Raw genomic sequence first — 24,432 nt, 5'->3', positions numbered from 1 at the left:
GAACACCTATGTTGATTTGTTTGCTTGGATTTAAAGGGTTTTTCACTGGCATTAGATTGTGTTAGTTTGCTTATTTGTCTAGAGAAATCTGGAAATAATAATAAAAAAACTGATCATAAAAAAAAAGTAATGAAAACATAATTATATTATTGGGTCCTATAATGTTAGAGATTGTAATCACCTTTCTAATCACAAGGGATTATAGGAATTCTGACTACTTCTTGGTTTGTCAATTTTTTTTTTTTTTGCAGACTTGTAAAAGGAATTGGAATAGAAATGAAATGGTTTTTTTTTACAAGTGTTAATTATATATTTTATGCCATCTTATTCATTCTATTTGGTTACATTAAAAACAAATGTATGATTGTTTGTATGAATTTCAATAAAAAAATAAATACAACCAATAAAGTTAGTAAAATTCTAACTACAGTCACAGCTCTCTCGCGGGGCATTAGGATGAATAAATTTGGGGGGTAAATATCTTTTTATACCATGTAAATATATATAAAAGTTTGTTTTAGTTCTTAAAAAAAATTATTTCTGATTTTTCTATAAAATTGTTATATTTGTTTCCTATTTTTATAAATGAGAGTGTTTGGTGTGTAAAATCTTTTTTCATTTTTTAGAATCATGTTCACTGAGAATTATATTTCATAAAAATAATGTTGTTTGGAATGTCATAAATATATATATTTTTACTGTATATCCAAAATGTTCTTGAAAATAAGAGACATAATTACATTTTTGCATTATAAAAAACTTTGTCTCATTATGAGAAATTTGAATTCTCACCCTTTTTCATGGATTTTCTTATAATAAAATATAACTAAAAATTATTCTTGTAAATATTATATATTTTTTATGATTTTCATACTAAATATAGAAAATTAATATTCCTACCTAAGATTCCTTCCCTATCAAACACCTCTAAAAACAAAACACATTCTCGATCTTTAAATTTTTAACATGTCGTAATTTTTCAAGGTAATATGCCATTTGATTATTATGTATGAAAAATATCTTTAAAACTTGAAATATACAAATTAGTTTTAACTTTAAAAAAAAGTTTAAATTCATTTTACTTCCTATTTATTGAAAAGTTTGTCCTAAATCTTTTTTTAATAGAATTTATTTATAGTATCATTCTATATGAAACTTGCAGTTGCAAACTTGCAATTGCAACCCAGGTAGTGTAAAAAACAAGCAAAGGAAAAGAAAATAATAATCATTAATTAGTTTTAATAAAATAAAAAGAAGAAGCAAGAGGTAATTAATTACTAGGACAAGACTAGAGTCATTGAGAGAGAGAGAAGGTGGGAACCGGAGGAGATGATGAAGAGCATATAAAGGCGCCCACTCTTCACTTTTTCTACGTTCAAATTTTTCACTCTTTCTCTCTCTCTGGTAGAGTAGTGTGTTTATTTTGTAGGGTTTCAAAATCCGCATATTTGAAATCCAAATCGGGAATGCTACCACCCTCGCCAAAGCGCTTCTCCTAAAACCCCCATTTCCAATTCAAATTCCCTCCGTTTTGCGATTCATCAATGGCGTTGCTGGCGGCCAGTGGCGGCGACACCGTCAAACTCTTCGACGCCTCTGCCGTCAAGCCCGGCGTATACACTCCCGCCGGCGATCCCTGCGCCCTCAGCTTCACCCCCTCTCCCGGTTCCCAGGTCAATTCAGTCAAGTGGAACCACACCAGTGAGTTCATCTCTATCTCTCCCTTTTTTTCGCTTTCTAGAGTTTGCATTTCCCCAAAATTGTCGTCGATTGCGCTGAATTTGGGGTTTTCGCAGATTTGGTCGTGGCCAGTGCTGGAGATGATAAGAAGATCTCTCTTTGGCGGAAGAATGGAAATAGCATGGGGACCATTCCGGTTGCCGGCACTGATAGTGGAGACAGCATTGAGGTCATTTTCGGAAAATGCTTAATTATTTGATGTTTTGTTTTCAGAACATTTGATTGAGAATTTGAAATAAATTGACACAATGTAGCAATACACTTGCTCTCTCTCCATGAGACAAAGCTCAGAAGTCTTTTTACATTCTACAAACTTAAAACGACAACGGCTTTTACTTCATTACACACCTGTCTTCAAGGGAGTTTCTGATTCTATAGCGTAGAATAGAACTAACTAGGTAATGCAGGAAGCAGGATGAGTTATTTTCTATCACGTACTCTATTAATACATTACTACTCCTAACTCTACCCATAACCACCAATGTGACAGCGATAAGAACCGCATCACAAAAGTTAGCTGTCATAGCTGGAGAGCCCAAGGCCCTATAAGCCCCACACTAGAATCCCATACTTCCAATTTGTGACTCAAGTTCCACACCTTGCAATTGAATCCTAACATCTCACCACACTCTATAGCCCGGGGGCCGGGCCCCATGCGGGGCTGGCTATGCACTAGCTCTTTTCGCTAGTTCCGGGCAAACACTGTAATGCTGTTGTTACCACTTGCGTTGCTGATTTGCGTCTGAGAGACATGGTCGAAGACTAGTTACTAGAGTTATATATCTAATACTACAAGATTTAGCTCTTCTAAAGTGAGATGCATAGAGTGAAAGAGCGACAATGTGTTCAGGGTTGATTTGAATTAAAGCATTTTGTAAGCATAATCCACTTACATTACCAGTGGACAGGCCTTGCTTTAGAGGAGTCTAATCCAATAATACTTGACTGCAAATGTTAGTTATCAGTTCCCATCAACATTGCGCCCAAATTTTAAACCCTTGTCTTGGTTCTATTTTGCCTGAACATTGTCATCTTTGCACTTGTTTGTAGTGGCTATATTAAGAATTTCAGACATGTTAGATGTAGTGTTACTAACTTACTATCAACACAAACTTGTGTGTGAAATTATTGGGATAAATTAAATGATATTTTTAAGCGTAAAAATGAAATCAATGAATCTCCTACGGCCTTTGATTCAATTAACAGAGAATTGAACTTTGATTGTACATGAGGGGAGAGACTGTCCTGTCAAAGTTGGCTCTTTTTGGCTTTTTCAGAAGAAGCAACAAAGACAGGAAGACCCCTTTGTGTAATGCTTCTATTTCTTCTTTGGTGATCCTTATAGGTCATAGTTTTGGCACAATCAGTCAGACAATCTGTTTCTTTTTTGTTCCTTCTGTTTTACTTCATTCGTGGCTTCATTCAGTTTTTTTTCCTGGCAGGAATCTATATTGGCCATCAGCTTCAGCAACAAGGCATCCAGATATGTGTGTTCAGGAGGAACTGGTCAAGTTGTAAGGATATGGGATTTGCAAAGGAAACGCTGTATTAAATGGCTAAAGGGTCATACTAATACTGTCACAGGTGTAATGTACAATTGTAAGGATGAACATTTGGCATCTATCAGCCTTAGTGGTGACCTAATGCTTCATAACCTTGCTTCTGGGCAAAAGGCTGCGGAGCTCAAAGACCCCAATCAACAGGTTTTTCTGATTTGTTGAACTTGAACCTTCTGCTTGTTGGTGCTTGGCTTTGCATGTGTGTATGGACTAATCTCCCATCTTTGAAATTGTAAGACCAGATGTTGAGAGTTCTTGATTATTCTCGAGTTAGTCGTCACCTTCTTTTGACTGCTGGTGACGATGGGACAGTACATTTGTGGGATACAACTGGTCGCAGCCCTAAGGTATGCAATATGCTCACTTTACAAGTATAAATAGCATATGCTGCAAAGTTCTATGAAAAACGAACTTGGTTTATATTTGAAACCATGAATCGATCTTCTCCACTCAAAATAATAATAAAGAATGCTTGTATTTGTAACATCTTTCTCTTATACAACCTTCATCATCATACGTCTCAGTAATCAGTTTGGTATTATTAGAGTTTAATGAATTATCTCTTTCTGTAGTAGGTTTCTCCTTTTGTTTTTTGTTTTTTTTTTAATTTTATTTCAAATGGATAATTTTTAGTTGACAGTATATATTTTCTTTATTCTTTTTCTTTTATTGTTTTTGAAAAAAATAGGTTTCATGGATAAAGCAGCATTCTGCTCCAACTGCTGGTATTAGCTTCTCTCCATCCAATGATAAGGTTTCATTTTTCATTGCTAGTTTAAATTTTATAATATACATAGTCAGACTGTTTCATCCTGCTATGAATTTTTGACCCATTCTTTGTGTTACAATAATTTTGCTTTCTAATTTCTGTCTGCAATTAACAGATCATTGCTAGTGTTGGCCTTGATAAAAAAATGTACATTTATGATTCTGGATCTAGAAGACCATCATCTTACATTTCTTATGAAGCACCTTTCTCTTCGTTGGCATTTAGAGATGATGGTTGGATGCTGGCTGCTGGAACTAGCAATGGCCGTGTGGCATTCTATGATGTTCGTGGAAAACCACAACCTGTGGCTGTTCTTCACGCTTATGGTAGTTCTGAGGTAATTTTAGCCTTATCTAATATCTGCTATGTTTTTGTCTAGCCAGCGCAGTTTAATCCATTGAAGGAGATGGTGCTTGATGACATGCGAGTATATATATTGAGTACTGTGATTAGTGATAATTTTGGAACAGTGAGGTTTTTAAACCTATCGTAACATATAATAGCAGAAGAATTATGATATTTAATTAAATATAGATTGAAACATGAGTTGTTTTCTCTGTTGTGGATGATTATGCAAATGCAAAAGCTAAACTCCAAGAGTCTTTCTACGCTGAGAAAAGGTGCTCCTAAAGTCGTTCAATAATAAAGAATTCTACCTTTAACACAATATAAAATAATGGCATTTTTAAATGAAGCATTAATCTCCCAATGTTAGTCACTGATTTATGTTTGTAAAATTAATGTCCTTTTTATTCTAAATTTTTATAGCATGCAACAGGCTGTTACAAGCTTATGCTGGCAAAGGTCTAAACCAGTTGTTGTTGATGAAAGAAATTGCTCTGCAGAGACTGCTCTTGTGGGAGATACAGTTGAAGATTCAATACTAATGCCTGATCCTTTACCTTCTGCAACTTCATCAAACAATTCTCTTTCTACATCAGTGTCAAGTACTAGGAACTCTGGTCGGCTGGGTGCCTCCTTTGATGGTTCTTCACTTACGGCATCTGGCAGTGGTTTTACATCCAACATACTAAATGTATCTACTGCCGAAGAAACTCCACAACGAAACCATTTATGGCCAGGTGGAACCCTGTCCAGGTTGCATGCTCCCCGTGCTAGTTATAACTTCAAGGATGACATGGAGGTCTTCTCCCCTCTTGTGGATGTTCAACCATTAGCCCCCTCACTATGGGATGAAAATGGGATAAAGAAGGATAATTTATTTGCCGATAGGAAACCTTTGTTGTTTCCGTCATCTAGTCGAAGATTTTCAAATTCTGAGGATGTAACCAGTGATCATCCAGTATCTGATTGGAAATCTGGCTCAACTGCCAAGCAGGTTATTGTCTCACATGGTCCTGGGTTTGAATTTAACTGCTCTGTGAAATACTGATCTATAAACTTTCAATTCAAAGTGAAATAAAAAAGGAATTTGTTATTGGAAAAATGGGATATGAATTGATTTGGAAATCTATTCTTATGTTTGGAACCCGTTAAAAATGGAACGGTTTTGATTTGATTTTAAATATTTTTCATTTTTTCTTTTCTGCAAGGTAAAATGAGTAAGTTAGTAAGGGTAAAATTATTTATTTAAAATCAAATCAAACGCTAACAAATCCCATCACATTTGACATAATTTATAAAATTAATGAAATACATGAGATTTAAAAATCAAATCATTTTCTATTTATTAATATTTCAAACATAATATAAATTAAATCCTCTCTTTTTGCATTCCAAACACACTTTGATATTTTATATTTGACCAGGAAAATTTTGGCTGATTATATTACAATATAATTGTAGGATATTGCTCAGTCTTCCTTTCCACTTGTGGGGTCAACTCCTCCTCCATCTTCAAAGAATGAAGATTCTTCTATCACTCCTCCAGAAGCTTGGGGTGGTGAGCGGTTAAGTGATAAATATGCTTATACACGTCAGCCTGTCAATGCACCATCTCGTTTTGGGATGTTGGCTTCTGCTGGTCAGACAGCAGGATCAATGTTATCTGGATTGCAGGATACATCCTCATCCGTGGGTGTTAGTTCCTATACCAGTTCAAGCCTAAGTTTTGCTAATTTACGTGCCAAGGATGCCTCTTCAAGCCAGGAAACTTCCTTGGGGTTTACTGATCACATGTTCTCTACTTCTTTGCCGATGTCCATCAATACAAAAACCAGCCTTGGACAAGCAATTGATTCCCCAAAAATCCTTGATTCCCCAAGAATGTCATCTTTTAATCGAAGATTTTCTACTTATGCAGAAAGAATAAGCACTACATCTACCTTGAGCGATGGAGTGTCGCTTTCAGTTGGCTCACCTAAGATTAAGAAATCAGGAGCAGAAACCAGAGAAGAACTTCTAAATAGCTTGCTGTTGAAGTCTGATATATCTGCTCCAATAGAATCTGGCTCATTACCACTGACAAGTGTATGCTAATATTTACAAATTAATTAGATCTTTGGTTGCATTGCATATATTGATGTATGTGTTTGGAAGAGTAGATCTGTTATCTCTGATTCTTCATCCTAGAATTTTTCATTTCCGTGCTTCAGACTTAAAGTACAGGGGTGTGGGTTTCATTGATATAGACTGTGTTTGTTTTGATGTTATAAACCATGCTAGTTATATAACATGTTTATTTTATTTGCTCTAGTGTTCTTATCTTATTCATCTGTCAAATTTATTACAGGGAGTAATCTCACAGCCGAAAGCATCTCAGCCAGATGCACAAGGATCTTCATTTACACTTCAGCTTTTTCAACGGACCCTTGAAGAAACTCTGGATTCCTTTCAGAAATCCATACACGAGGATATGAGAAACCTTCATATTGAAATTTTGAGACAGTTTCATATGCAAGAGGTGTGTATCTGGAATTATTGATGGTGATTTTCATTTTTGTAATTCCTCTCTAATTAATTGTCTCATGCAACAGACAGAAATGTCAGCTGTAATGAACTCTATTCTCGAAAACCAAGCTGAGTTGATGAAAGAAGTGAAGTCTCTTCGTCAGGAAAACCAGCAGCTCAGACAAATGCTTTGATGGGTGTGAATAAGCTCTGCAACAAATTTTTTTGGGAGGGTGCCTTTGTCCTATCTTGTGGGATCTTTTTGTTTCTTTTACAAACTAACAATTGGTGTATGGCCTGCTGTGTCAATCTTGATTGCGTCTCTTAGCTTTTAGTCGGTGGTGATTGCAGAAAAAATATCATGAGAGAATTGCTTTGTATTAGAATAGGGCTTTGAAAATGTACAGGATGATGATTCTTCCAATTACAGAAGCTTTGTTGAGTGATCTATTTCATGTTTAAAAAAAACCTCTTCATTCTCGTGAACTATATTGTTACCTTTTTCTCAAATTTTTTAGAAAATTGGGGGGGGGGGGGGGGGGGGGGGGGAAAGAACCGTTATTGTTTGAATTACACTAAAACACATCCAGTATCTGAGTTGTTACTTTGCATCGAAGTTACTTTTTCCATCTTTGTTATTATTTTGCTGTCCTGAAAAGGAGACATTGGTTGTTGTTCGTGTTTCCTTCGGATAAAGGAGTTAGGCCATAAGTGACATCATGTCCTTTTTGGTAACTGTCATTAGTAGTCAATTTATACACAACTTTAAATGATGAGTCCCTTTGTCAATTACTACATAAATTTAAATTTTAAATATTAACATGCAAATTAAAATTTTGAATTTTCAATAAAAGCTTTAAACTAAGTAACATTCTAATATTAGGGTGTGACAATCCCAACATCTTTGTGCTTGGAATGGTCCCTTTCCTACTCTAAACAACCTCCTCATATGGGATAGTTTAGGGTAGTTTCTTTGTTCTTGTTTATTACTCCAATGAATAAAAAAAATAAGTAACACTATAATTGTTCATTAGTAAATAAAAAACTTATAAGAGTTGAGCTGATAATAAATCAAAATTATTTATGTAAAAAATCAAAATTATTATTATAATCAAAATCAAAATTTTGTGTTCCGTTGCATGATATTTTATCCCGCATTGTAATGTCTTTTTCTTTTACTGCAAATATATTCGCATTGTAATGTCTTAACCACTATTATGACTTTTTATGTATTTATTTCGCATACATTTCCTTTTTGTTTTGATATAAATTTTAAGTTATAAGTGTATTCTCACATTAGTTTATCATACACATAAATATACTTATCTTATGACGACTATTATGAAAAATGTTTAGCTTATATGAGAATTACTAATTTTATATTAGTATTACACATTACACCCATACACATATATTATGACATGAAAGCATTCCATAACTAATATATAGTATGACACCATAATAAATATATTATTTTGGTTTGACTTGAGTTCTTTCACCTAGAATTGCCTAATTATGATGTCGAAGACCATAATTGGATTTGAGTTATGGTAACTTCAGTGCCAAGGAAAAGAATGCCATTGCATATTTAATTTTGATATTGAATAATTTTATGATCGCATATTAAAAAAAAAGCACCGTAAACTAATTAAATATCATCTTATTATATACGATAATTTATAATTTATATTTGATAACAATGTAAAAAAATAATATATTCAAATTAAGTTAATAAGTAGTATTTTTTAAGAATTAATTTAATATAATAAAAAAACTCGGAATTTTAACTTCACTTAATATTTATTTATGACAAAGTTAAAAATTCAATTCTTACATTTTCTATTAAAAAATAGAATTTTTAATACAAATTTAAGATTTTTTGTGTCCATATACTTAGTACTGAAACGTATTTAGGATAAAATTATCTTGAAAGGAAACCAAAATATTAATCTCAATCTTATTTAATAATTCAATATTAGTTTTTGGAGAATTCTAAATCAAGAAGAAGGATCACATCCTTTTTGACCTAGTGAATTGAAAACATCCACATCTCTCCTTCGGTATGCAACTCCAACTGTGACAACAACAATACACTCTGCCACAGTGTAGAGTTAGCGTACTTAGCTGATGAATGATGAAGGTACCCTTCTGTAGTTCTCTCCAACGACAACAGTTGGCCAAAACAAAACAAAAATAAATAGTAAATGAAATTTAACTCAAGACGCTTACCACAAACGACAACTTCTTCTATCTCTTTTCAATCCTTCCATTTTTTCACACACACTCCTATCTACATTCAAACAGCACACTCTCTGTTTCATTCACAATTCAAATCTCAATCACCATGTCTGACCAAGGTATTCCCTATTCATCTCCATCTGTAACATGTTCATTCTTCTTTCCTTCTGGAATGCTTCCACTCGTGTTAAATTTTTTTATTTTGATGATTATTATTTATTTTTCTGTTGTGGGGTTTTTTCTTTTTTTGCAGAAGGTGGCAAAGGGTCTCCCAAATCTTCGTCTTTGAGTCCCTATGAAGAAGCAATGGAGGCCTTGTCGTCTTTGATCACTAGACGCACTCGTGCTGATGATAGCAACGTGGGGGATCAGTTCAGCCTGTTATATGATTACCTGAAGGTAAAAAAGTTTGTGAATTGGGCCATTTTTGATGAGATACTAACAATGGTATGCATAATGCATTGTGTAATTCTATAGATGCTAGAGTTGGAGGAGCCAATTGCAAATATGAAGGTTATCCATGTGGCTGGGACCAAAGGGAAGGTACTTTCACTTTAATTTTGGTGGTTGCTTGGAATTTGGAAATGAAAACATCATTGGAAGTACAATTTGGTTATCGCAATACTGATTACTATGTGGATAGTGCTTTGTGGCCTCTTATAGTTAGATATAAGTCCGGCTTAAGTGGCTTTGGATTTCTGATTCTATGCTTATGTCATTGTTAGTAATTATGTGCTTATTTTAATGATGGAAATTGTGTTTTTTTCAACTGTGGTTTGATAGGGATCTACCTGCACCTTCACGGAATCTATATTGCGTAACTGTGGTTTTCGCACTGGTCTCTTCACATCTCCTCACCTCATTGATATCCGAGAGAGATTTCGTTTAGATGGGTGAGTGCTTCATATTCTTATGTTGATTTTTTGTGTGTTTTCCTATGTATTCATCTACTCGTGTCATTTTTCATTTTGAGTTAATTTGATATTTCAAATGGGAATATTGAATTTTGATCTTCATTGTGTCTGTCATCTGTTTTGTGGAGGGTGCATACTAATTGAGCATATGAATTCTGATAATTTTCTTAATTGATTTGTTCTGCTACGAAATTATTCTTTAGTATTTGCACTTTTGTTATTTCACTGAATTTTACAGACCAAGGAAAACACATTGTATTGCGTCTTTAGTTGCCACATAATTACAGTTCTTTGATTCTGCAGTATGGAAATTTGTGAAGAGAAATTTTTAGCATACTTCTGGTGGTGTTATGATAGACTAAAGGTATGTTTCTGAGCATAAATTTCATTTGGATATATACGGGCAGAGGTTTTGACAGGATGGAAAACCAAGTCAACCTTTTCTCAATTTTTTATTTTGAGCCAGAGCCAACTTGCCTTGCTACTGTATTTGTATTACTGGTTATTGACTCCAATTTTAGCTCTACATTTTAAAAATAAATAAATAAATTAGTCGACCAGTTACTCTTATAGCGACAAAAAAGAATATTTTTCTGCCAACTATGTCAGAAAAGTTCTGAAGCTATTCAACTGTTCTCTTTGGAGTTATTGCATTGATTTCAGAAGAAAATAGTAATGGAAGAGCACCTAATTGATCCTGTTTGGTACCTTTGACAAGTTTGTGTGAACTGGTAAAGCATATAGCAGAAAGGGGTCTTAAGTGTTGTATAATTTGAGAAAAGGAACAAAAGGTTGTAAGCATTGAACTCAAGGTGGTTGGTGTTAAGACCCTATCAATTTGAATGTCATATGAAACAAGATAAAATGGAAAAAAGAAGAAAAACAAAACATGGCTTTACTTAACAATATGGTGAGTCTATAAGAATCACCTTCTGTTCTGTAAACCAACATATTTTTATACCAGGACATTGATGATAATCACAATTATGGTGTAGTATAGCGATAATACCATATAGTTAAGTTTATATTGTCAAAGTGATCATGTTACATTCTCTTTTACAATGTAACTTGATGTTCTTGCTCATAGTATTAACATAACTGGTTTCTCATTTTGATGGTGTACAGGAAAAAACTGATGACAATATTCCAATGCCTACCTATTTTCGTTTCCTTGCTTTACTTGCCTTTAAGATATTTGCAGCAGAGCAGGTTTGATCCCCGTGCTTTAATTTCTACGAAAAATTGTTCAATTATATACTATCTTTTTGTGTATGTTGTTATGAATGGATAAAAGCTTTTCTTTCTGAAATTTTATGTAGGTAGATGTTGCTATAATGGAGGTAGGATTAGGTGGAAAATACGATGCAACAAATGTGGTATGTTCATTTTCATTTCATCAGAAATATGTTTGTCTCTAGCATTACAAAACTGATTGAATAACGAGCTTTGAATCCTTTTATTTGTATTAATATTTTCTATGAAGTTAATCTAGGAACAAGTTCATGCAGCTGTGTTGATATTTCAGGTTCAGGCACCTATTGTATGTGGAATAACTTCTCTTGGGTATGACCACATGGAGATTCTTGGTTAGTTTTCTATTTTAGAATTCTAGGTAATCACTAATTTAATGGATGCCATGGCTATTGTGTATGAAAATTTGCATTTTGAAATTTCATATATTTTTATACAATTATTTTTCTGAATATGGTTGAACATAGTGTTGCAATGCCACTAATTTGTTCAATGATTTGAGTATACTCATGCTGGATTTTATTAACAGGGAATACTCTGGGAGAAATTGCCGGTGAGAAGGCTGGTATCTTCAAGGTATTGTTTTGGAGTATAATATTATCTTCTTTTCAAGAATAGAAAAACTTTTTGATGCCTATCTGCAATGTGCACTTTATTCCTGATAAACTCCTTTTATTTATTTATTCATTTGAGTTGAAAAAGAAACTTCTTTTATTAATTTGTCACAAGAATTACATTCTCTAATCATGCTTTTATAGGGGAACAACTACCCCTAAGATAAGGAAACAAATTCCTGACTATAAATAGGAAAAAGATGATAAAAAATCAAATAAGATAATGTTGGACCCCTAATATATTTCTGTTATTTACAACAATTTGTTTTTAGAATCGGATTCCAGCTTTTACAGTGCCTCAACCTGATGAAGCAATGCATGTACTTGAAGAGAAGGCTTCTCAATTAAATGTAAGTATGTTCTTTTATGAAGTTGTTTTGCTTCAAAAACAAGTTTGAATGACTCATCACTTGGTGTAACTGTATAAATATAATATTGGCTTGTCAATATTAAGTAAAGGGGTACAATTTGGCAATGTATTTGTTTAGGAATAAAAGTGAAAATTCACTATACATGTGATGACTTGAATAGCAATTAAACATAGTGTCTTGACGTTTATTTATTCTGTCAAATGATGTTATATATTTACAGGTTCGTTATTAAGATTTTTGTATTATCTTGGAAAGAGAAAAATGTCTTCAATGTGATTCAGCATGGCTTGTCATTCTCTTGCTGCATTTCATTTGTCTTTATGCTTTATGTACTTTTCTATTTGTCAGTGATCTTCTGAAAGCCAGGCTATACATAACACTTATTCCAAGTAGCTTTTCTAACTGCCTTTATTGAAAAATATTTGACTCTTTGGTCCTTGCATTCAATCAGCTAACTAAACCTTGCTAATTCCAGGTACCTCTTCAAGTGCTAACTCCATTAGATGCCAAATTGCTAAATGGTTTGAGACTTGGTCTTGAAGGCGAGCACCAATATTTAAATGCTGGTCTTGCCATTGCACTGTGCTTTACATGGCTGAAAAGGACTGGGCATGTTGGAGATATTAATTTGGAACAAACTGTAAGTTTTAAAATTAGATCTTTTTACATCTTCTTCTTCTTTTGCGCCTTATTGCTGAAGTGATCTATCTACCTGCATGAAGGACACTTTGCCAGAGCAGTTCATAAAAGGGTTAACAAGTGCAAGTTTGCAAGGAAGGGCTCAGATTGTTCCTGACCAACACATCAAGAGTGAAAGGTCAAATGAACTTGTTTTCTTTTTAGATGGGGCTCATAGTCCTGAAAGCATGGAAGTGTGTGCAAGGTGGTTTTCTCTAGCCATTAAAGAATACAACCCGGACCAAACCTTGTTTCATCAGCAACTTAATAATTCTAAATTGCCACATGAAGTAGTGAAGAGCACACACCACGGCGAAAGAGGATCCCAGAGAAATTCCACTCCGGTAGAATATAGATTTAAAATCTTATTTTAAGTAGATTTGTTAAAATTTAAGCACATATCATTGTAAAATAAAGTTATTCAATGTCTGTTCTGTTGAGGAGATTCCATCCACATATGTTTTAACTAAGAATAACTAATGTTTAGTAATATCTAATGCCCTTAGTTAGAAATTCATCATATAGGGAGCTTGTCATGTGTTTTAACCTTATCCTTGGGCATGTAAATTACTCTTAATAAGAACCATAAAGATACAGATTATCAATTTCTTCAGGCTTCCTAGACCTTATCTTTTTGAAGTATATTACTTGAGACAGGCTAATAATCGTCTTGGTAAGCTTACCCCAATCTTCTATTTAGATATCAGTTCAAAGCATTATAATAACTAAATCGCCCATGGGATGTTATGTATCTGAACACTTTACTCTTATACAAGAGTTATAGTTGTACCTTTGTTATCCATGTTTGTTGTGAATTTTATAAGTTTGTACACTGTACTGGCTGCTATTTGACTTCAACATATGGGAGGTGAGAAATGTTGACCATTAAACTAGGTTCCATTGTTAGAAGAAATGAGAAATGAGATGCAAATGTGTGTCAACTGTCAAGTTTGGACACGAAACACCCTGTTTTTATGGTTATGTTTCATGGTTTTGCTTGATATCTACTGATTCAGGGGTCTTTTCTCAAATGAACCCGGTGTATCAGATATTGGGATGATCATATGCATTCAGCTGTCTTTTAATTTTTTTAAAAAAAAAACCTATAAGCTCATGAGATAAGAGTGGAAACGCTAACACTACAATTTCTTTTTAATAAACAATGGTCTTTTTTTCATGAGACTTTTTTAGTTGAAGTAATTGAATTACTTGCAGATATTGCTGTTCAATTGTTTGACTGTACGAGATCCACAGTTGCTTCTTCCTCAGCTGATGAAAACATGTGCTGATCATGGTCAGTAGTTTCTGGATTATGCTAGAATATAATTACCCAATAATGACCTAATCCAAGATATTTTAAAAACTAAGTAAAGCTTAATATTTGGCATTTAATTGGCTTTCTTCTTTAGTAGTTCTGCGATTATTTATAATTATTAGGTGGAAAAAGTAATTCAATTCATTTTTCCAATGACATTGCTTTCCCTGAAGAAAGTATTTTTTTTCTCAATGGAATAAAGGAACAGTTAAATTGAAATTGTAGGTGTCTACTTCAAGAAGGCGCTCTTTGTACCAAGTTTATCTGTGTTTAATAAAGTTGGACCCCAGGCTTTTACACCGGCTGATTCCAAAGTTGATCTGTCATGGCAGTTCAATCTTCAAAGAGTGTGGGAAAATCTCATGCAAGGCAGCAAAGGTAGTGATTATTCAAGATTGTTTTGTAGGTATGGAATATAGTTAGAACCATAACTGTTGATGGCAACTACCAAGTGCAGATACTAGTCTGTGTCATACTGCCGATTTAAGATGTACTAACTAACTCTTGCCCCATTTATTCATTTAAGTTTGAACTGGTTAGGTTGAACTATTGGGCAGAAAGACTCAAGAATACCAATGAAATCTTCTTGTGTAGAGATAAGGGGAACTATTACATTACATTCATCCCTTATTTACCTTGGTTGCATGCTATTACTTTTTGATACTTTCATCATCATGGTAGTTTCTATAATTAAGCCCGGCTCTAGCCTTGCAGTTGGTTGCCTAAATTTGTCTTATTTTACTAGATGGGGTTGGCCAAATGATCAATTAATGGCACTGGGGTTTATCAAAAAGTCATACTACTCTCAAGCCTTTTCCCACTAGATGGGATTGGTTACATGGATCAAATGACGTAATAATGTTAATAGTTTTATCTGAACCAAATTTCAATAAACCATTTATAGTCTGGTTAGTTTAATGATTCTCTTGGAAGTTCTGCTTCGATGGTTTTCTACCCCTTTTAATCAGACAACCTTTTCACATGATCGGAGAACTTTCTCCTAAAGACCTTCAGTCCCAATCTTATCTTCTTTTGTGAGTTCATTGAGATTTACTGTATGATGGGAGAATTGCCATGTCTGTTCTCTACCCATCCTTTTCCTTGTTTTCCTTCACCGGTAGTGTCTTTTAAGTTAGAGGCTTTAGAATATTTTTTTACTTAAAATAATTTGTTTGTGATCACTTGGCTTAGCAGGTAGAAGTACTGACATTGTTTCTGAAGAACTAAAAGATGATATGGAAATGAGTGTCAGTAATTGTGATCATAGTGCAGTGTTTTTGTCATTGCCATTGGCAATCAAATGGCTCAGGGACAGAGTGCAACAAAATCAATCAGTTCGTTTTCAGGTAACATAAATTACACTTAAGAATTGCAAATATTTGGTATCACAGGATAAGAAATTTAATCAATGTAACTAAATATCTAATATAATGTCCACTCATTAGTTGCAAATATATAATGTAATCTCACATAATCACAGCTTTCTGTCAGTTCGCATTGTTGCATGTTTTGCTCACATTTTTCTTCTCTCTAATTTATGTTGTACTTGAAAGACTTTGTACACGATTGTATACTTTGAACATTTGGCTCAATGTTCCCACTTATTAGATTTGATATGTTCTCTCTCAATGCCCAACAAACAGTGTGGTTATAGAATAGAGAATATGGCTATCTACAAATTGCTCTTGAAATATATACATATTTTTTTTTACATCAGTATAGAATTCTGACTGCAAATTTGTGTGGCTGATGCATCAGGTCCTTGTGACTGGCTCTTTACATCTTGTTGGTGACGTGTTGAACTTGGTCAAGAAGTGATTCGTTGGACAAATTTGAAGATTCCTTCGAGATAGAGATTTCCATTCTAAAGCTAAAACAGTCCATAATTTGATGAGTTTTCTCTGGCATTGACACAGTCCATTGCAGGGGTAGTTGTGCACTTTGTTCTGAAAATCCAACACCATTGGACATTCATTTGATACATCCTATATTCAAGAAATGTACATCCAGTTTGATACATCCGGCCCATTGGTTCATTCTCACGTTTTTATATTTGTTTCTTACGTAACAATTTCCCCATATTCAATGATTTAGTAGTTCAAACTTTCAAAATTCAGTTTATAATATTTCAAAATGCAAAAAATAATCATTTTGCATGATTATTATCTCATTTGTTTAATAAAAATGTATTCATAAAATACAAATCAAGTGTAAATATTCTGTACAGTTGAAAAAAAAGCAAGTGTAAGGGATCCACTTCCAAAAAAAAATCAATCGAACCTAAAGCATTATTGAATTGTTAGTGCAAACACCAAAAAAAAACAAATCAATTATTATTCAACAAATAATTAATTTTATTGCATTCTCACGTATCGAACGGTATGGCGTCTGAGTCACAACTGATACATGATAGTATTGAAGGCATCAAAGGGCAAAGGAGGTTGGTTCCACTGGAAGTGCTTACTCGCATCCACACTCAGCACATCCATAAACGGCATGTCGTTTATGTGTCCCTTGGCACACACCCTGCACGCAGCGCTTCCCCTATCCACGACACGTTCCCGTACTTCACCACGCCAAATCTCAGCCTGTGTTTTTTATTTAAAGGAATAAAAAAAAGTAGTATAAAAGAAAATAAAATATTTGAATTAAAATAGAATATAAATACTCGAAACCTATATCAATTTTTTAAATTTTCAATCAAACACTACCTCCGTCTCAGTATTATCAATGACCAAGGCGCCTGCACGCACTCGCCTCGCCCACGCGTGGGGACTAGGGAGCGGGGGCAGCGTGACGTCCTTGTGTGGGGAAGCACGAGATTTGAACGGCGTTTTTCTTCAATTCTACCAGGTTCCGGTCCGGTTGGAGGGGGATTCCGTCGCAGGAAAGGTAGAGGTGGTCGGCGCCGAGGGTGCGGTTCCAGTACGGGAGGTCGTTGCGGATGCGTGTAAGGACACGCGTGGAGAAGTCTGGGGAGAAAGGGTCGAAGAAAAGGTGCGCTTCCTCGGGATCTTGGGTGAGGTAGGTGCTGTTCTATAGTGAAGAATAGAACAGAGACTCCACCGTGGTCGCGAATTTGATTTGGGGGTTGTTTGGCTTGTACATGAACACTTTGAAATTCTTAACCATTTTCTCGTAATTGAGAAACACCGTGGCGGTTGAGATGTAAGGAGATGATGAATTGTAATTGTGTTGCGTTTGTGTTTGTGACATCACAACCGAAGCTGCATAGTGACAATAACAGTAACCGAAACATTCTAGTACTACAGATTGAAGCTTCAGTTTGTGAAATTTAAGGGGGAAAATGACTTACTTTGGGAATTGTGAGGTTGAGGATGAAATCAAGCATAATAGTCAAACGTGAGTTTCAGTGTTTCATTTCACTTACATGCATGTATCCTACGTTGATCTTAAACATTTTATTAACTAAAGGAGGATTCTAGGGGAGAGAACTATATAATTGTATACCCAAAAATGAAAGGTTGAATAACAACTTGTCTGGGTGGTGTAGTTGGTTATCACGCTAGTCTCACACACTAGAGGTCCCCGGTTCGAACCCGGGCTCAGACATTTCATGAGTATGAACTTTAGTAATTTTAGTTTTGGTGAATGCATGGGCCTCACAAATTGGTCCCTGGTTAAGCCCAATTTTTATTCATAACATCGAGACTCTATTTACACTCTCTTTTTTCTTTGTACCCTCTTTTCTTTTTTGTAATCTTTTTTTTTTTTATAAAAAAATATACTTACAAAAAATTGTTTCTGAAATGTTATTGAAAAAAAGAAACTAGTTTCTGGAAATCTTCTAATAATATTCTTGAAATTAATTTTCAATAACATTTTTCTAAAAACTAGTTTTCAAACACTTTCCATTGGCAGGGGAAAAAAAGTTAAAATTCAATAAAGAAAACGACATCCGTGAAAGAGAAGACTACCAGGAGGAAGGAGAGTAGAGAGGAAATGGGTAAAAGGAAAGGCAGGATAGAGACAAGATGGACGGGTGTTTGTGATGGAGAAGGGGAAGAGTGGGAGTATTTTAAAATTAAAAAAAAAAGTGTTGTGAAATTATGAGAAAAAAAAGGGTGGGAAAAAATGTTAATAAATGCCCTAAATGTAATGGTTAAACAATAAAAAATGATTTTTTTTTTATTGAAAAGAATAACAAAATACTCATTTGTGATTCTCGTTACAATTCTAATAATAATAATAAAATATTTATTGATTTCATAATTAATGCCTTTTGAGAAATGGATTATCTGTATTCCTGAATTGAAACCATTGAATAAATTTATCAAGATAAATTATGAGTGGTTTAATTTATATTTAATGGTTGCAATCAATTGAATGCGGGAATATGAGAATTTTTTAACTACTAGGAATCTTGATCCTACTTTTAGGACATAGTTTAGAAAAACAAAAATAACAAATTTTAATGCTTATGAATTGTATAAAATAGTTTATATTTTCATTTAATTATAAATTATTTTTTAATAATCTTTAAGATAATTATTATAAAAATGAATAAACTTATCATAATATAGTAATTTATGTTTAGATGATTGTGTAAAATTATGTTGCATTGTCATTGATCCTTTTTTCTCAAAAAAAAAACTTCATAATTTAATATCTTAACACACATGCAGGCACGTGCCCTACTCTTGAAAAGCTGAACCGAAAGTTGCCGAGCCCATAGAGCGGGCCCATTCTCGTAGCCCAATCACACGAGCCTCGTTGGAAATAGAAGCCCCTGAAACATGGAAAATAAGAATAACAATTATTAAATTAAAAAAAAAATGTATCAGGAACGTGTGTGGCCCGACGAATTGAATTTGAAGGTGGGGTCCAATCCTGTGTATCAGAGACCACGCTATTTTGTTTGCAGCACGTTCCTTCCAAACGACGAAAAAGAAAAACAACGTTTTCTTCTTCTGCTATCTATCTATCTAGGGCTCAATTCCGATTCCGATTCCGATTCATACTCATAACCCTTTCAATGCTTTATTGAACTAACGAGGTTTTCTTCACGCACCTTGTTTTCTCTGCATTGTTTCGAATTCCATGGAGGAGTCTTCGTACACCGGTCTTCCCACTAGCCACTTGCTCGGTTCAGTTCCTGTGAGCGAGCAGCTTTCGTTTTTTTCCCCCTTTTTTATTTCAATTTGTGCTATTTGTATGCCATTACTGCTTCAATTCACTCTCTGCATGCTCGATCGTGTTCAGAAAATTGTTCTCATTTTTTATTTTCTTTAGGAATTAAGTTGATTGTGCGGAAATTTAGCGAAATGGAATGAAATGAAGTGAAATTATGGAAATAGAAGTGTAATTGTTTGATTGTACACTGACAAAATAGCAAGAACTGTGAAGTCATTTCTAAATTTAGCAAGAGAACTGTGGCCGGTGTTGAATATGCCTGTGATTTTAAGTTTTTGGCATTAATTTGATTTTGTTAACTTATGTCTTTATGGTTATTTCTCTTTCAAAGCCGCTTTGATTTTTGAATTTTATGGTTCTGGCGCTGTAAAAGTTTTTTTTGTTGAACTTGTGTGATCTAAAATACTATTTTTTCTAACTTATTTCAATATTTTTGGTTCTGTGCTTTTACCTGTTTGGTGCTCAGGCTGTCATAACTGAAGAAAATAATGCCACGAAACATGTGGGTATGGAGTTATATCAATTTTTTTGTTTCTTACATTTCTTAATTCTAATGTTTAAGTGCCTCTAAAACAAATGGCTTATGAACATATATGATGCATGTAGCCACCGGTGCAAATATGCAAACATTCCCTCCCAACAATGGAGGAGACAGAGGACCAGGACATCAAACTCTTGGCAGTCCTACTGGTATGTTCTCCAATTTTTGTGACTTTCAGAATTGAGATATTTGTTTTTTTTTTCTTCTGATTTCTCTCTCTTCTCTCTCAGTTTAAATGATTTAACAATATATTGGCCTTTTCCCGTGACGTGAGTACAGGACAGTGAGAGACTAATCAGTATATTGTATAGTGAATTCATGGCTGGCTGGAGGAGATTTGTTTTTTCTTTTAGTTGTAGTTATCTTAGAACTGACCAATGCAACTAGAGCTTTCTAGCAGTTTTTAAACTTTTTTTGCTTATTCACGTCATATTGTCTACTAATTTATGTGTTATATGTTCTAAATTACTTGTCAATTACATCCATTCGTAACACTTCTGATATTGTAGAATTAGAAAACACCAATTATAATCCTAGACCTTTACTCAGCTATTTTGGGGGAGAGTTAGCATATTCTATGATTTCTTTAATGTGTCACTGCTGTAATTTTACATTTGCTTAAAGTCATTTTCATACTCCCAAGTATGGTTGCTGACACTTAGTTCCTGTTTTTCCCTTTTCAAACTAAGTAGTTATTTTATTTCCATTCTCAACCCAATATTCTACTTAAGTTATATTTTGACCCCTTTTGCCTTATGCTACTTAATGAGAAAACTATTATGCTGTTCTTAAATAAATAAAATTTAATGTTTTCTTTATACCTGCATCCCAAGTGCCTCTTTTGGTTGAAAGGAATTTTATTGACTAATTAATCATACATATGGATTTGAGTTTTTGTTTATTTTATATTTTCTTATGTTATTCACTATGACAAAGTTATGATTTTTTATCTTATTAGTTATTACATCTTAGTCATCAATTGCTTCTTGTTAAAAAACAAATTAAATTTTGCAAATATTTTAGCTATTTTTTAATTCTTATTATATTTTATACTTTATATGAACTTTTTAATCAAATTGTCAATAGTGAGGACCAATCACCTGAAACCAAGAAAAGAAAGTTCCTGTGTGCATTATCTTATGGACTTTCATATATCTGAAATATAGTTATATAATTTTATTTTAATGATGTTAACTGCCATAAATTTTATTTAAGCTTATTTTAATGATGTTACTCTGCTAGTATCTGTATAAATAAATAGATCACCATGCCCAAGCATCACCAAGCATTATTTCTAAATTCTAATTATGGTTTTACACAATTAATAATTGCATATCTTAAGTGTGGTTCTCTGCATTAAACCAATTGTTTTTTCTGAATTTTCAATTATCTATAGATTTTAGTTTCATCATTGACCAAGATTCACACCGTTGATTGATTCTATGGTCAGATTTGTGAGTAGAGGCCATTTGTATTTTCATTTTTCTTTGTCACTTGCTGATATAATAATGCCGTTTATTTTTCTCTTGTTTGTTCATCCATGCAGAAGCTTTTGAACAACAGCCAGCAAACAACTGGAGGGGAATCTTTAGCATGTCATCATATTCAGAGTATTTCAATGTAGACACAGATGTTGTCTTAATCAGATTGATAAGTTCCTTGAATCCAGTTGCTGCAGACTTTTTCAGCAAGATAGATGCTAACCCTGATTTGTGCGTTATTTTTTTGTGCCCTTGTGCTTTTATACTTCCAATTATCAAAATAGAGATATTGATTTGGATTACTATTGAAATGTGGTAATTGGGGGAAATTTTAATTCAATTAAACTGTTACCATAAGATTTTGGGGAAAATGCCTGTTATTTTACTTTCTGCCCCTTTTCTCTCTCTTTTTTTTTTTCTGTAGATATTTGAGTTAAAGGAGACATTTTTCAAAACATAACCAGATTTTCAGCACCCTTGCCCAAAAACAATAAATAGTGCATATAAATGGATATCTAATTCTAATGGTGAGTCTTTTCTGTTGTATAGATATGGGCTTATATGGATCTCAACAACATTGGTTTTTGTGCTTGCCTCACTTGGAAATCTGGCCACGTTCCTTATGCAAAAACATGCAGATAACAGTACCTCTTGGAGCTTTGATGTCAGCTATGTGAATGTGGCTGCATGCTCTATCTATGGCTATGCAATTGTGGTTCCATTGGCATACTACTTCTTCCTTCAGTATATGGGTTCAAATGCTAGCCTTATAAGGTTTTGGTGCTTGTGGGGGTATTCCCTCACCATTTTCATCATGTCTTCTGTAAGTTTCTGCTTTCTCCAATGTGTTAAATTGTATTATGCAATTACTTATACTACAAATAATGTTGCACAATTATTTATACCAGTACCACACATGTTCAGTGTGGGGGATGTGGGCCTGAAGGGGAAAATTGGAATAGACAGTGCCTCAACAAAGTGAGGCCCTCCTCCTTTAAAGATCAATGGACTTTGAGCTCATCATCCCTCCTCAGTCCTCAGCATGAAAATATCAGTTAGAAACCAAGGTTTGGGTGGTAATATATTGCAGTGACTGGATAGCAGTGTACAATGATTTTTTTCCCCGAGTCTGTGCAGCATAATTATAATATATCTCAATATCCGGATTGGATACACGGCTTCTTTTCACATGTTTGTTGTTATCATAAAGTTCGATTTAAGTTGAAGCTGAATTTTTATAAATTGTGGTAGGAAATTACGTCAGTAGTTTGCTAATTATGCTTTAATTTTTTGGAGTCTTTCAAACTGTTATCTAATTCGTATTTCTTGGGATATTTTCAGTTCCTGTTGATAATTCCTGTTGAGTTTCTTCGGTGGGTTATAATACTCCTTACGGGCGTTGCCTCGGCAAGCTTTGTTGCCTTAAACCTGAGATCTTATATAGAAGGCAATGAACTTTCAGTGGCGATTATTGCAGCATTTTTCTTGCAAATGGCTTTGGCAATCTTCATCAAGGTTTGGTTCTTTCCGTAGCTAAAATGCACTGCAGTGTGAAGAGTAAGACCCAAACACTATCATTATGAGCTCACTTCATTGGCTAACTTTGTTCAAGACGCGAGTGGAATCGTCTGAAGCAGAATTGGTTTGTGTATTTACTATAATGGAATGATGAGAAAGAATTGCAGAGAGAGTAGTGCGATTTCTGTATCAGCTGGGTCTGAGTTTCCGTATGATTTCTGCCTAAAGTCTTGTGGAAGACCCAATACTTTGGAAGGGGATGAACAATCATGATTTGTAGTATCTGCCTATGTTTGAGCTTCTTGCATATTTCTGTAAATATACTGCGTCAAGTTAATCTTTTTTTAATCGATTTTTTTTAAAAGTAGCTGTTTTGCGTGAAGCCAAGGCAATTTCCTATGCTGGTGAATCAAATTTTGCTCTTTTCATCTCCTGTTTGAAAGTGACAATGTAATGTGACTCCTCTTGTAACACGCTTGCATGTTATTTTTAGTTGAATAAGTATAAGTACTAGGTAGCGTGTAATTGGGTATCCTAACATTGAGTTTAATCTTGATTTACATGCTCAGTTTTTAGTATCATCTAATTATAAATAAAAATATCATTTGAAGAGTTTAGTAGATAACTTTTTTTATTGTCATTAAAATAATTTTCATTAATCAAGATTCGTGGTGACCCAATATTAAAACTAAATAGACTGTAATACTATAATGAACTAGTGTATTATAATTAGGTGTAAAATCATGACAGCATGAAAATTCCTTTCAATATCCTACTAATAATAAAAGTTTGTAAGTCAACTAACTTACTACCCGTTACGGATTGTTGCAAGACTAGGGCATGACAACGGGTGGAGGCGGGTTTAGTCTCCTCACCTCCCCCGTCTTGGACTCTCTAAGCCCTTCTTGTCATCAATTTTTTTTGGGTTCAAAAATTAGACTCATTTTTGTTCTTATTTGAGGATTAGGTTTTTTCACCTCACTTTTGATCCAATCTTGTTTTTTTATTTATACAAAATGAAGAAAATAGGACATTTTTTTTGTTGTAATTGGATTAAATCTATTACAACATGCTAAATTAAAATTTCAAGTGATCTCATTTATTTTTGGATAGTTAAAAAAAATAGTAATTATGACATCTTGTTTATCAATGTTGAAATTTCAAGTGTTCAATAACAAATTAAATAAAAATTGTTTACTCTCATTTATTTTTTGAGCTCAACATAAAATTAAATAAAAATTATACACAATTATAAAGAAAACAATAATTTCATATATAAAATAAACACTAATCCATTAAAATTGTAAGGTTATAATAATAATTTAAAATATTTATTATATCAAAATAACAGTAAAATTGGAACAAAAATTTTTTCCATCAAAATTGATCTCATTCCCAAACTCGATCAATTCAACTTTTTCCATTAAAATCGAGATAGA

At 33.8% G+C, this 24,432-nt stretch overlaps 3 protein-coding genes and 1 non-coding gene across 7 annotated transcripts; all 4 read left to right on the top strand.

The window, feature by feature from the left end:
- Nucleotides 1-1,271: 1,271 nt before the first annotated feature.
- Nucleotides 1,272-7,404, top strand: LOC114398653 (protein NEDD1-like). Of its 2 annotated transcripts, XM_028360830.1 has the most exons (10): nt 1,272-1,701; nt 1,797-1,909; nt 3,183-3,443; nt 3,542-3,646; nt 3,988-4,053; nt 4,184-4,405; nt 4,847-5,407; nt 5,875-6,498; nt 6,761-6,931; nt 7,005-7,404. In XM_028360830.1, exons 1-10 carry the CDS (start codon nt 1,545-1,547, stop codon nt 7,110-7,112), a joined length of 2,388 nt encoding a protein of 795 aa, XP_028216631.1. In that variant the 5' UTR covers nt 1,272-1,544; the 3' UTR covers nt 7,113-7,404. The 2 variants fall into 2 exon arrangements, with proteins under 2 accessions (XP_028216631.1, XP_028216636.1); XM_028360835.1 differs by lacking the exons at nt 1,272-1,701; nt 1,797-1,909 and adding an exon at nt 1,965-3,049.
- Nucleotides 7,405-8,954: 1,550 nt separating this feature from the next.
- On the top strand, nt 8,955-16,411 carry LOC114398644 (folylpolyglutamate synthase-like). 2 transcript variants are annotated; one of them, XM_028360821.1, is made up of 16 exons: nt 8,955-9,275; nt 9,410-9,555; nt 9,634-9,699; nt 9,940-10,049; nt 10,374-10,434; nt 11,196-11,279; nt 11,390-11,446; nt 11,596-11,656; nt 11,851-11,897; nt 12,208-12,285; nt 12,782-12,946; nt 13,029-13,328; nt 14,200-14,278; nt 14,525-14,677; nt 15,491-15,645; nt 16,058-16,411. In XM_028360821.1, the coding sequence occupies exons 1-16, from the start codon at nt 9,263-9,265 to the stop codon at nt 16,115-16,117; spliced, it is 1,635 nt and encodes a 544-aa protein (XP_028216622.1). In that variant the 5' UTR covers nt 8,955-9,262; the 3' UTR covers nt 16,118-16,411. The 2 variants fall into 2 exon arrangements, with proteins under 2 accessions (XP_028216622.1, XP_028216626.1); XM_028360825.1 differs by having other exon boundaries at nt 8,956-9,275; nt 15,494-15,645.
- A 1,387-nt stretch (nt 16,412-17,798) lies between these two features.
- TRNAV-CAC lies at nt 17,799-17,872 on the top strand. The gene has a single exon. It is a non-coding gene; the product is annotated as a tRNA-Val (tRNA).
- Nucleotides 17,873-19,154: 1,282 nt separating this feature from the next.
- LOC114398635 (protein YIPF1 homolog) lies at nt 19,155-23,531 on the top strand. 2 transcript variants are annotated; one of them, XM_028360817.1, is made up of 6 exons: nt 19,155-19,417; nt 19,920-19,955; nt 20,060-20,143; nt 21,541-21,706; nt 22,025-22,298; nt 22,817-23,531. In XM_028360817.1, exons 3-6 carry the CDS (start codon nt 20,074-20,076, stop codon nt 23,006-23,008), a joined length of 702 nt encoding a protein of 233 aa, XP_028216618.1. In that variant the 5' UTR covers nt 19,155-19,417; nt 19,920-19,955; nt 20,060-20,073; the 3' UTR covers nt 23,009-23,531. The 2 variants fall into 2 exon arrangements, with proteins under 2 accessions (XP_028216618.1, XP_028216614.1); XM_028360813.1 differs by having other exon boundaries at nt 19,920-19,959.
- The last annotated feature ends 901 nt before the right edge of the window (nt 23,532-24,432 follow it).

The sequence above is a fragment of the Glycine soja genome, chromosome 2 (assembly GCF_004193775.1).
Source record: "Glycine soja cultivar W05 chromosome 2, ASM419377v2, whole genome shotgun sequence".
NCBI lineage: Eukaryota > Viridiplantae > Streptophyta > Magnoliopsida > Fabales > Fabaceae > Glycine > Glycine soja.
Note: the sequence above shows the minus strand (reverse complement) of the source record. Positions and strands in the feature narration are given on the sequence as shown.